The 13,674-nt window shown below is 41.5% G+C and overlaps 2 protein-coding genes across 3 annotated transcripts; one reads left to right on the forward strand and one right to left on the reverse strand.

The window, feature by feature from the left end:
• Positions 1-920: 920 nt before the first annotated feature.
• On the forward strand, positions 921-6,341 carry LOC116249690 (RNA pseudouridine synthase 6, chloroplastic). Its single transcript, XM_031622895.2, has 9 exons — positions 921-1,305; positions 2,160-2,288; positions 2,391-2,645; positions 2,843-2,924; positions 3,009-3,124; positions 3,202-3,256; positions 3,368-3,479; positions 4,601-4,770; positions 5,500-6,341. The coding sequence occupies exons 1-9, from the start codon at positions 1,064-1,066 to the stop codon at positions 5,770-5,772; spliced, it is 1,434 nt and encodes a 477-aa protein (XP_031478755.1). The 5' UTR covers positions 921-1,063; the 3' UTR covers positions 5,773-6,341.
• A 160-nt stretch (positions 6,342-6,501) lies between these two features.
• On the reverse strand, positions 6,502-13,674 carry LOC116249672 (uncharacterized). 2 transcript variants are annotated; one of them, XM_031622866.2, is made up of 8 exons: positions 12,971-13,673; positions 11,980-12,317; positions 11,035-11,287; positions 10,530-10,695; positions 10,353-10,455; positions 8,929-9,057; positions 7,554-7,775; positions 6,502-7,036 (listed from the first exon to the last, which is right to left on the reverse strand). In XM_031622866.2, exons 1-8 carry the CDS (start codon positions 13,221-13,223, stop codon positions 6,755-6,757), a joined length of 1,746 nt encoding a protein of 581 aa, XP_031478726.1. In that variant the 5' UTR covers positions 13,224-13,673; the 3' UTR covers positions 6,502-6,754. The 2 variants fall into 2 exon arrangements, with proteins under 2 accessions (XP_031478726.1, XP_031478742.1); XM_031622882.2 differs by lacking the exon at positions 6,502-7,036 and adding an exon at positions 7,043-7,452 and having other exon boundaries at positions 12,971-13,674.

Consider the following 13,674-nt stretch of genomic DNA (forward strand, 5'->3'; position numbering starts at 1 on the left):
CATCCAAGAACACATTCTCATTTAAATATTATATTCAAATCGACCGTTATATACCTCTCAAAGTATTTGGATGCACTTATTTTGCATATATCTTAGGCCCAAACAAAAACAAACTTGTTGCCTAAGCTATCAAATGTGTATTCATTGGGCCAATAAAAAAGGATATCAATGCTTTCATCTCCCGACCAAAAAAGAGATTATTAGTGCAGATGTTACATTCTTTGAGTCTCATCTTTATTTTTCCTCTCCAAGTCCCACTACGTCTAAGATGCCAGCTTTTATTCATCTTCTTACTCCTCCAGTGTTTCTTGAGTCTATTCCCCCTCTCCACCTATGGGATAATGAGCATATTTAAGTTGCGTTATCTATTCTACTTTTATGTTGGAGCTATGAACTTAAACGTGTCCTGTATACTATAGATTCTAGAATCTATCAACTGGGGTGATCGAACGCCCCCTTATCTCTAGTACAAGGCCTTCTAAGACAACTTTGCTTTTGTATTCGACCAAATAAATCTAGCAACCATAGATATTTTAGGATTTTACTATACCAAAAATGCGTAGGTGCTACTGTGTTTCTTCAGGCAATGTTATTCAGGGCCAAAATTTTTTACTTCGGAATTGAGCTTTTCATTTTTTGACAGTGGCTTTCTTGCAAATAGAATTTTTCATCCTCAAAGATGTCAAAGGGCACATCTTTCCAAAATTTTGGCCGACATGTTGATCATTTTGCGAAGGAAGATCTTTATTTCGTTCAACCAAAACCAGAAATAACATTAAAATAGGCGCTAGATCGAAAGTTGCAAACAAAAAAATTACCAACTACATAATGGAAATTAGAGAAAACTTGAGGACCTTGGGCAAAAGAGTGGCTCTACACTACAGTGACTACACTATCTCCAGGTCCCATCGTGTTTGTCCCAAGTCCGAACTCTCAAGTTCTGTCAATACGTTCGGGTTGATGTTCAACTGTTCGTCATCGTCTGCGCGAAGCCAGGCCGCGGATTAGATTCAGCTGCTCAACCTCATCATTGTGCACTGCGTCCACCGGCCGCATTTGTGAGATGGGGGCTCTTAATCTGACGTTATCTTTCCCTACGTTCTTGGTTTCATCCATCTGGAGCTCCGGATGGAGGGATCCCATGGCTTTCAAGACTCTTGTGCGTGCTTTGGCCCCTGCTCTTGTTCTGAGTCCCTATGGAACCTTGGCTTTGCCTTCACAGACACAGCGTTCCCTTAGAAGATTAAAGTGTAGGACATTCTGTACAAATTCAAGCTCTATAGCTGTTGCTGCTCCAGGTGATTGGTATGTGATAAGCTTCTTTTTCAGTTTAATTCCCTTTTTTTATGGATATCTCTACGTTTTTCAGATTTCCTTGTGGGGATGCTGAACTTCATGTTGCTGACCCTTTTCCGTGCCAGTATTGCTCTTTTAGCATGTTTCATTTATGTGAGACAAACATGTGTGCGATACATGGATAACGTGAAAAGGGTTTCATTATTCAAAATGAATATGTGCGGTAGCCGGAAATAGGGCCAATGGAGCTTGAGGTTTTTTCCTTCACATTGAGGGTATCTGTGGGTATATGGCTAACGTAGACTGAGCGGGACATTGAAATGACGATCTTTGTGTTCCCTCTTCTTTATTTTCTCATAATTACCTTGCGGTAGCCGGTAATCCCTTTCCTTTTGTAATAGCATAACGGCGGTTCGGGCTGTTGTCAAAATACTTCTTATAGGGCAGGGGTAGCATTGTGGTGCATATGTTCAAGAAAACGGTTCCTTTTCTGTATCTTGTGAATTAAATCGTCATGGTTCGAATTTTAGGAAGCATATGAAAACATAAAGGAACTTACAATACGGTACGATATATACCATAAAAACCACAAAAGAGAACGTCAAAGGCGCATATCAGAGAGCAGGATGCTTGTCGATTCATAAGACTGAAATAGCGTGAAAATAGGCACATCACAAGCGGTGCTTCGGAGATGTTATACATGGACGTTGTCCAATGTTCATCTAGAAAAGCTTGTAGATTGTTTATGTATCTGACATTTTTGACAGTCCACAGTCACTTATTTCACTGTGGTATTACTATTACTGTCTTCGAAGATGCACTCTGTTCATTATTTGGTATAAGTGGTTCTGATTTGGTTGCAGCTACCCTGAATATGATCGTTTACTACCATGCCCATCACATAATAGACCACCAAGGGTGGAACACCTAGTTGTTCTAGAAGGAGGACCTGTTCTTGATTTTATATGCAAAGCTTTGAATCTGCCTCCCTTGTAAGTACAACTGATGCTTTCTTGATTGTTAATTGACAAACCAGTTCTGCTTTCATGTTGTAAAACATTATAAAAAGAAGAATCTTATACTTTTTCTTGAAGGTATGTTGCAGATCTCATCCATTTTGGAGCAGTCTATTATGCTTTGGTATGTCCTGAACCTCCTCCAACTGCCACTCCCGAACAAGTCCGGTTGTTCAAGGAAGTTACTGCTCCTTCAGTTCTTAAGAAACGATCATCCATCAAGGGGAAGACTGTACGAGAAGCACAAAAGACATTCAGAATAGCTCACGTTGATCAGTTTGTAGAATCCGGAACCTACTTACGTGTACATGTACACCCTAAACGTTTCCCGAGGTAAACAACTTGCATTTTACCATTTCCTGAGTAATGCACGTGCTCTCAGGCTCTCAGCAACTAATTTGTTCTCTCATTTCAAAAATTTTGGTGCCTATGTTATGATAAGAGCTTCACGTTGTGAATTCAGTATGAATTTGTTGTTGCAGCATTAGGATGCCTGTATTAAATATGTGAAACTTGATTTATTGATTCAGGTGTTATGAAATTGATTGGAAATCAAGGATTATTGCAGTGACCGAGTCATTTGTTGTTCTTGACAAACCTGCTGGTACTTCCGTAAGTAAGCCATTCCTTCCTTTTTTTTTTTGGGCACTCAACATTGTTGTTTTTTATATCATGACATTGATGGAATGTTGATAGGTTGGTGGAACAACAGACAACGTAGAAGAAAGCTGTGCAACATTCGCCTCACGTGCTCTGGGCTTGCCCATTACTTTGAAGACCACCCATCAGATTGACAATTGCACTGAAGGCTGGTGAGACAACTCGAATAAAATTGAGGCTGGATGAAGACCTTCTATTTTGACTTATTATTTCCCTTATTTTTTTGCAGTGTTATTCTGGCAAAAACAAAGGAGTATTGCTCTATTTTTCATGGAAAGATTCGGGTATGTGTGTATAGTATACTTGTTCTTCGAGGAAGAGTTATTGCTGTTCATGTACCAAAGTTTATATAGTTTGATGGTTCTAGTAGTTTTAAATGTTCAATTGGGTACCAGGGAAAACAAGTTAAGAAGCTCTATCTTGCGCTTGCTGCTGCTCCTGTTCCTGTGGGAATAATATCTCATTATATGCGTCCAGTCAATATAGCCCCACGAATTGTTTCAACAGGTAAGATTTAGATGTCTCCAATATTATATACCTCTAGAATGCATATTTGGTGTAACTTTAGTATAAACTTATTGTCAAATTTTCATATGCTTGAAATTTTCTGCAGATAAAAATTTGTATGGTTGTTGAATATTTTGCTGAGATAACCTGCAAATTTAACGATAGACAACAACATGACTATAACTTAGATCTAGCCCTTTGTTTGTTTGTTTATCTCTGACGTGCTTATTTTTGTTCAGATGGATAAAGAAGTTAGCTGTAGGTTGCTGTCGGTCCAGGCCACCCTTTTCTGGCCATTGCATTATCCATGTTGCAACTAAGATGCAGCAACAATAAGAGGACAATGAAGGACATGTCTAAGTATTAGACTCTTAGACATGGCTTCTAGGATATACGTTTTTATTCCCCATCACAAGCAACAAATACACACACACATAAGCCACAAAAAGGGTGTAGCTGGGATGAAATATTTCTGAAAGTTGACATGCTTTAAAGTTTAAACCTGTATTGTTGTTCACAGCACTAGTGGAGTCACATGTCGGCTGGTGTAGGAAATTGTGAACATCAGCCTACACAAGTTGCCTTATCTATGTATTGATACCTGATTACCTTATTTATACATAGGTGCCCCTTAGAGTTTAAAATTTAAAATATTTGTGCCCCTTGCCAGAAATTTCTGGCTCTGCCTGCCACATGTTTGATTCCTCGTGCTATGAATGACCTTGTGACCACATTGTATGACATCAGAGCTGTGTATATACTATTACAGTATTACTAACTTTCTCTATCAGCCTGGAAGATTATGGCATGCATGCAGCTATGTATGCATGCTTCCATGCAGATAGTTGTACCACTGCATGCATGGGTGCAGCCTCTCTAGCCCATCCAGCCACATGCCTATGCATGAAGACATGTTCAAGATGATTCCTGCAAAGAGGATAGATTTGTTAGAAAGGCTCATGACAAATCTCTCACCAGATTATTCATAAGCACTCCAACACATTTCTGATGCCAAGTTGCACAACTATTACAGCTGAACAGTAGGTTTACATATGTATTGCCTTCTGCAAGCATCAAGCTAGTTAACTATATTTCGTTACATTTTGTATTTTGGCCTGTAGGTTTTGTTAAAGGATGGCATTTATGTCAACTTGAGGTACTTGAATGCTGCGAGGTGCCATGGCCGAATGCTACCATTTCAGCACAATATTGCATTCAGGATTGTGGGTGGCCATCAAAAGGCACTGCTTATGAATGCAAAATCAATCTCTTAACTGGCAAAACTCACCAGGTGCTTGATCACTTTCTCCTTTCATCTTCTCAAATTTTCAGATTAAAAAGTAGTGGTGGCTTACGAGGTACGTAAAGCAGATGCTTTTACGTGCATATTTCTTGTCCTGCATCTTCGAATGTGGGACTGCACTATGGATTGCACTTAGTTACCTTTTAGGTGCTTTTATTTCTTGTTGTAAAGACACATCTGCAGTGCGTGGCATAGAAATAGATTTATAATTAGTTGGACAATCAAGCAGACCATCAGAGAGAGGGTCGTAGTTTAGTTGATGATTCATAACTCAAGATGCTAAATGATACTGAGGAAGAACTGCATTGTGTGCCTTCGTTTTTTGAAGATGTCTATCCTTGTAGCTTAGTTCACTGAAAATGTCAGTGTAATTGGACTAATTAATTATTTGGCGTGCTAGTTGAACTGAACATTATGAGTGAAGTGTACATACTTTAGGTATAACTGTCACACTATTGTTATTTATTAGTCATTTCTTTTTTATTTTTGATATCATTTAGGTATTTTCCTCTTATCATATGTTGGAATATGTTGTATATGCAACTCATCGACAGATTGTTTATCTAGTTAGTAATAGCTTTCATTTCTTCTAACGTTCCCATTGTCCATCCTGGAGATTATCTCACGTCACCTCAAGTTCTCTGTCTCACTCTATGCGTCGGTTTGATTCCTGAAATTTTATTAATGCAAGTCATTGAGATTGTTCCACATATGCAGATTAGAGCTCAACTTGCTGCATGTGGTGCTCCTATAGTTGGTGATTCCATGTACATGCCTGCTGTGGTGAAGCAGATGAAAGATCCACTAGTCAACCCATTTTGTGAAAGAGACATAGAGGACATGAGTCTGGAAGATAGAGAAAAGGCTATCACTGAATGGATTTCTCAGTATGGAAAAGAGCCAAGTGTGGCAATTGGTCTACAAGCTTGTCAGATTTCTTGGGATGAAGGTGACCATTTTTACACTGCAGGAGCACCTTGGTGGAGATGACTGAAATTTGGGTATTCGTTCTTCATCATCAACGACGATGTCTCTACTCTCTACTACAGCCCACACAGGGCCTGCTAGGAGATGTCTACAATCGTCTGTTGCAAATGAAAATATGTGGTTTCTATATTTGTTGTTTAGCATGGAATTTGGAAGAAGCCAGATAACTTTCATTTGAAGCAAGCAACAGTTCGCAGTATGTGGAAGTGAAAGCAGCCTACAATTGAATGGCAACATTCCAGTACTACTCGACAAGTTTTGTAACATTCTCCAAGCAAGCTTTTGGGTGTATTCTTGTCCTGCGTTTAAATATGCTCGGAAAGCGAAGTTCAGAAGTGCCGAGCAATAAATTTTTGAACTGATTAAGTGAAGGATGCCTAGAAAGACAACAAAAAGGAAATAAGTTTCCTAGCAAGAATAACGGCGCCAATTTCAATGCCTGCTGCAGGAGAGATGCCCAGCATTTGCCCCTTCTCTCTCTCTCTCTCGCTCACTCACACACACACGTCCTATTCCATTGTATTTCTTTCAGTGACTTCTAGCCATATCAAATCATCCTGATATATTATTCATATGTCAAGAACCAAATTTGAACTACGAACGCAAGGAGTCAGTGTTTTGTTTGACCAGCTCTGCTAGCTCGACCGTTCATACATTCACAGCAGTTGGCATCTCTGACACGAAGATAAAATTTTTTCCCAAACAAAAACCAAAATAGACTCCACTAAACACTTAACAAAACTTCCCAAACGCCATGCATGTTAATTCTAATGGATGGCCGTACAGCTGAAGTAGAAGAACAAACTACAGCTGAAGTAGAAGAACAAACAAAAATGTAATGGCGTTCCTTATTTTTAATTTACATTCATCTCCTTCAAATTATAATACATCCCAATTTGCTATAATACAGATCCTCCCATGCCTGTCCAACCTTGAGACCATGATGGTCAAAGTTGAATAAGTTTGAGCACACCTTCCTTATATCTCACCAGAACCTATCCTTATTGACGCTTATATATCCAGCAATGACTTTCCCACCAGTACTTCTCATTCCATCGATTAGATAGCACCATGTCGATCCAAGAGCACCTACGAAGAAATCTGCTTCGGTCGCCATTAAGAAATTGACGATCGGATAATTTGTGCTGGTCTCCCTGCCTAGGCTTGCCTCGTAATCAGCCATTGATGTGTTGCCCACCTGTCTTGCCACATTCTTTGTGTAATAGAACCTCCAACCAGCGTACCGAGTCGAATTGTCGATGACAGCCTGCAGGTGGTTACATGGAGACCTCGATGAACCAAACCACGATTCGCAAGAAGAAACTTGCAGTTATTAAATCGAATGTGGAATATTATTTCTACTAAGGAAAAATATGAGTTCACGAATGTCCTAATTGGTGGTTGGTGGACTACGATGGTGGAGTAGCATTTGGCGGATTGCCTTCACCGTGGCCTCAGTTCTTTCACCTCTAGTTATCCAGTAGCAGCAACCCGTTGGTCGAGATGCTGAACCCTAATAAATGCAGACTAAACCTGAGCTCTGTTAGAGAAGTCATCAACCATGTGATGTGAGTATCTCATAGCAGGCGATGATGACTCACGAAGGGCGTTGAGATGAAGGCCATATATCAAGTCTCGGACCTGCTACTTTTACACCCCGTTTCTTCCATGGCCGGCGTTGTCCTTGGGGTTACGGTCATCAGAAGATGCACGGAAAATGCAGTTAGCCCTTCAGGCATCTACGTTTACACACCCACGGTGGTGGAGAAAAGATGAAAAAGTACCTGCATTTCTGTAGAGAGCCAGACGTCCTTTAAATTGGGGAAGCGCTTTCTTATGCGATCAGCGAGCTGCATATACGTATCGAAAGAAGCCAGCTTCATTTCACATGCCTTATCTCCCATTCTCACGTGCATGCTCAACAATGGTCTGGGCACCCATGGCATCCTATTGGACCATACATATTCATCCAACTCCATCGGGGTTGCTCTGCCAGAGTATTCTGCCTGCACGGAAAAAGAGAAGACCGGCCAGTTTCCTCAATTCAAAGTCAGCCATTATCTGCAATTCTTCATTCACCTAAAAAAAAGTGTTGGAGCTGAGGTCGGAATCAGCATCCGACCGGCCGGCAGTATATGGCAGCCTTTGGCAAGCAAGGATGCAAAACTAGCACAGTTTACAAGCCCAAGTTCCTATAGAAAGCAAGAGAGTGGAAGATTAACCTGTAAAACCGACGGTGGGTTCTAGGTTCTTGTTGTTGTTGAGCCTTGCGCTCCTTAAGGACATCCATTGGCAGTCTTAATAAGGACGCAAAAAACGATCCAATTTGCAGTTATATTTAGTGTACAAAAAGGATATAGGATGGACGTAGGCGTCATTGGCTCCTGAAAATTTTCTTGGTTTGGTTGATTGATTTATAAGAAGTTAACAGGTTGCGACTGAGGATCTTAAATTCAATGCTGCATAAAAAAAATGTATTTTGAAATATCAAATATAAATTTAGATTCACGCTAGATGTTAAAACCATAAATTTGAAGTCCGATGAGAGATCTTAAATCCATGGACCTGAGATCCAGGTTAAAACAAACACAACCCAACCTGAACCCGTGTTGTGTTCGTTTCACCGCCGGTCTCAGATTTACGATCATCTCCATTGATTTACTGTCGGACCCACCTCCCCCAATACGACTTAACATGTACCATGGATTCTAACTGAGATTTTCAGTTTGTTTAAATTGAGGATCTCCCAAAGCACAATTTTTTTTATGCAGCCTTGGATCTTCAACCTAATGTGACTGATAGGGTTTGATTCCGAAATTACGGATTCAATGAAATATACAAGGGAAGGTACCACCGTCAAGAAATGAAATCGCCCCGCCGTTTTCCGGAGCTATCATATGGCCTCATCTACACAGATAACTTGTAAATACGCCGGACAGCTTGCAACCTCCCGTCAAGCTCAATGTGTCGAAGCCTCAAACTCAAAGTTGATAGGCCCCCAATCAAAAGATGGCAAAACACAAGGGACCCTGTTTGACAAGAAGGGGTCTTGTGGAGCTCGTCTCTCCCGTCGCCGGGAGAGCAGTGAGTACTGTTAGGGGTGTGTTTGATCAAAGCCAGAGTGGGGAGGGGATCAGGGAAGGGAAAGGGGACTCGTACCTGCGGCCAGTGTTCTGGCAGGACGTTGACGACCATTTGAGCGGCTTGCATCCCAAAGGCGTCATGCCTCTCGACATTTAGTAGCTCGCAAGTGTATTCACTCTTGAACCTCATCAAATAACGGACCGCCTGCTCAGGCCACCACCATCATCATCAATCATGCATGTCCCGTAGGTATGTGTGGACGAAGTGCAAAGCCGAAGCAAATTCATTAAGAATTGATCAGATGCTTTGGCAGAGGTATCACCCAATACTACACGCAATTACGCACAAAATGGGAACATGAAATCAGCAGTGCAGACAGGCGGCAGAAGGGCCAAACACGGCCATTCAAACATCTTTTCCAAGGGTACAAAGCGAAACCCCATTTGGACGTAATTGGCTTCAAATTAGGAACAGCAGCCAAGTGTTCCTATTCTTTTCTTCCTCCTTATCTAAGTGCAAGTTGCAATAAAAGATTGACATAAAGAAAAGATTGGGGAGTCCCTGTTCGTTGGTGGCGCACGGGGTGGTATAAATCTATGCCCTGTTTCTGATAATGTAAGAAACGAATAGAAAGGGGAGGGAGGGCATGTGAGCCTAGGTCGTGGCTTTTCTCCTCTCGCGTTTCCACCTCCAGGAATAGGATGTGGCCCGCTCCCGTTCGCAACATCTATGCGACCCTTCTTTTGTAGCCAAAGGCCACTCCCTTTCCATATGAGGCACGACAAAGTAGGTGAAGGGCAATGGAGCACATCATCCTGACACTGAGAGCCGAGGCGACTCCAGGCAAAGGGATTCAGGGCATCGGAATTGAGATCCCGTGATTAGTCACGTATCAACTTGTACCGTCCTCTAGAGGTTTCTATGTCGTTCAATGCTTGCTGGGTCGACGGTTAGAGCAGCGGCACAGCTACATATCTGAATAAGGGCCATTAATACTTTTTGGCAAAAACCAAAAGGGTATGAGGTATAAATATACAAATAAATAGTCCACATGTAAAAAAGAATGTGGACCATTTCTCTCTCTCTCTCTCTCCATCTCTCGTTTATGTTCAAATATTAGACTCTTAACCATATTCAAGTAGAGATGGTTTTTATGTTCAGAGGTGGTCTGTCCACACTCTTTCCCTCAGAAAATGAAATAACGAGAATGTCTATGCTTACATGCATGTCTCCGTCTTCCGGTGTTTTGGCGCTCATGTAGGGAACAAGGTTCTTTATTTGTATATAGCTGATTAATAGACGGAAAAACTTTGTCCAAATGAATCTAACTTGAACATGTAAAGTTCTATCTGCAACGCTAAATGAAATAAAGCGCCACGACGGAACATGAAAGAATTTTTTTTAAAAAAATAACCTAATTGATCGGCAAGTAGAATATGAGTGAAGCAAGGATGCAATAATGTAGACCGGTGAGTAAGTAGGAGGGTTTAAGGTGGTACCTGTGCACGCCACCACCTCCTATCCATCTTTCTGTGATTCTTCAGCAACCTTCCGTCTATCTCGGTTGTTGGTTGCGAATCCTCCCATGGGCTACCCCATACTCTGTAGAAGAACATGCATTAAAACACTTTTTACTGCGAAAGAACAAAACTATGCCTCTTCGGGGGATTTCTCACCTTGGAATTGTTCCAGCCCATATCTCTTTCGATGTGTAATTACCGTTTGTCGTTAGTGTTCCATTCTTCCAAGCATCCTCCGTCTTCATCAGCTGCAAGGCACGTTCTCGACACTGAGGTGATGTCTCGGGGAAGAAATAGCATGACCACTGTGATCGCGATGACCCTGTAATACTCGGTTTTCCAATTATAAAATCAAGACCTTGTTCTTGGCCATGTCAACTAAACTGCTTTACAATACTACATGGTGCCGCAACCGCTTTTCAATCGTGGGGAATTTAGCAAATACTAGATGATGTTTTACTTCAAAACAGTAGAATCGGTGGAAAATTCTAGATTTGAACAGTTATATTTGGAACGCGCGACGAGTCTGGAAAAGGCGGATCTTCTGCATAAATGTTAGTTGATAACATGGCACTCGTTCCATTTGGTTACTGCAGGAGAACCAGATGGAGGGAGCCAAACTTATATGAGTAACAGTAAACCTTCCACGGACGGTGATTACCATTTAAGCATCCTTGGTGATCTGCTCGATTGAAGTAGTTCGTGACAAGTACCCTCTTCTCTTTGATTGCAATTGCTAGGAATCCAGTCATTCCAGCAATTTGAGCCCCAATGCCGAAACCAGCCTCCCTCTCCCAGTCAGCAACAAGGAACCTTGTTTGAGGATCATTGCAGTTTTGTGGATGTTGATGTACCCACAGATCTTGCTGGACTTTTCTGGTTAAAGGGTAATTATCTTCGTCTGCTCCAACAACCTAAAAATTACAAGTGACGTCAAAAGTTAAAAAAGGAAGTAAATTCACTCGCTCATTCTTTTCAAAAAAGAAGACTTGAATATCATTTTGGAGGCGAAGAGCACTTTGAGCACAAAAATGACATAAGACAACTACCTGTTTGCCTCCAATCAGATTTTCGTTTTATTCATGTTTGATGAAAGATTCGAAGGTTGCTCTAGGCATTTCCTATATTAGCTCTCTACTTGATGCAGCAATAGTTAGTTTTAGATTTACATAGCTCGTTTCCCCTTCGAAGAAATCAAACTTTCCATGGTTCCTAAGGTTTTCAGGGGAGTGAGCACTGCAAGCACCGGACGATATTTCTACTTGTTCAAGAATACCAGTGACCGGTTGCTGCACTCAATATGCCTGTATCTTCTGCAACCAGAAAAGAGAGGCAGCTGCCACAACTTGGACGAAATTGAGTTCTGATGGTTTCCCGTTTAAGAAGGGCCTGTCCAGTAAAGAATATGGTAAATCCCACACATATCTGCAGAGCAGGTTTCCCTGTCTCCTAGAATATGCTCGGCCGACCGTTAATAACTAAGACTTCATGGAGAGAGTGGGAGGAATAATCCCTTCATTCAGGCGAAAAAAGAGGAAAATTTTCATGCAGACTACCGATTTTTGTGGTTTCATGGCATAAAGTAAATGGGGTAAGAATTACGTACCCATGGCGGATTAGCTGCTTCTGTCATTATTAATGGGACAGACCCGACAGTCTCTGCAACCGTCGGAGACAAAGTTTCGTCTGAAAGTCCAGTAATTAGACGTCCTTGCCAGCGCGGCCATGGCGGCCCCATCATATCTAGTTGGTGAAATATTTTCGTTCTAGCTTTGCAATCTTCAAGATGGGGTGCCTTGGGGATCATGTTAAACCTTGGTTCTCTGCTTTTAATTTGCTTCTGGCCGATAGAGTTCAGCAGCTCTTCCCAAGCGGAATACAAGAATGCAATTCTTGGATCATTTTTCACTTCTTTGACGGTTTTAACAGATTCAAACTCTCTATCTGTAGCAAAAAGAAAGGAAGGAAATAATTAAGATGTAAATCGTCGGTTTGGAAACTAATGTTTCAAAAGATTACAACACCGAGCAAGGATCAATCTGAGCAGGAAAAGCTGCAAGACCGATTTTCTGTACCACCAACGAAATATAAAGCAATTTAAAGCATATTATTGAGTACTTGTTAGTGCCAGCTCCAATTAACAGGGGAAGGTCTTCAAAAATTATAAATCGTCTTTTTCTCCAGGGAAATATTAGAAACCTAAACCCGGTGTTTGACATTCCGACTTGAATGACTAACAATCTTTCTCCTCGTTACAGTGTCAGATTTCAGAAACAGATTATAAGCCGTCATGTATTCAACCATCCAAAATTTGCCATTTCTATTATTTGATTCAAGGTGCCTCGTCTAAGATGTGGAACAGAAATTAGGTAAAAGATAAAAAATTCTCGTGTTGGTTTACGTTTCGAGTCTTGCATTTCTTGGTCCAGTAGTGCTTGCATCTAAGCATCAGAATTTATTTTCATTTCTTGCCCTTCTGCTAAAATTCTCCAACATCTTCCCGCTTTTTATTGAGGTATAAGGAACAAAACATGTACGAGTTCCTAATAGTTAAGTGAAAGAAAATGTAGAGATAAAAGGAAACGTGCCCAACTTACCCGTATGAACTGGAAGAATTGTCTGGTTTCTGAATCTTCCCTCCGTCTCTCCCATGGGAATCTTCAATTCCCCTGCTCCGAGCTTTTGTATCCCAACGGAAGTGACGGCAGCAAGAAAAAGATAAGTGATACACACTCCGGCCAAAAACCCTACCACAGCCGCCTTACAAGAAGCAGAGTTGCTCATCTGCAGTGCCTTTTGGGACACTGCCCTCTCCAAATTCTTCTGCACAGTGCCACCTTCCCCGTCCATCTCCCCTCTCTACAAATTCAAGCTCATCAAAGGCATAAGTTTCTGCTCACGGCACCACCAACGCTCTGTCTCTCTCGCTCTCTTTCTCTGAGCTGGCCTAGAGTTGATAAAGCAAGTCCCTCCACTCTTGGAATAAACTCAAAGCCTTGGAGAAAAGACCAACGAACGTGAATTGAGCCGTCGTTTCTGGACAACGAAAGAATAACCCCGCTACCGGGTCTTTATCTCCGTACATCAACAGCTTAAACTAATTAATGCTAACACCTGCACTAGGTGATGAATCATCATCATGAGTTGAGTTGATTCTCTGGTTCTGTCACCAAAGGAGCAGGAGAGGCCAGCAGGGAACATGTAATCCAGGAATGAGGTGGGGAGGAACAGGTGAGAAGAAGAGCAGGTGGGAACCGAGGGAGCTCGGCATAAAGTAGACGGTAAACTCTCCATGGTGGCT

This window comes from Nymphaea colorata, chromosome 1, assembly GCF_008831285.2.
Source record: "Nymphaea colorata isolate Beijing-Zhang1983 chromosome 1, ASM883128v2, whole genome shotgun sequence".
NCBI lineage: Eukaryota > Viridiplantae > Streptophyta > Magnoliopsida > Nymphaeales > Nymphaeaceae > Nymphaea > Nymphaea colorata.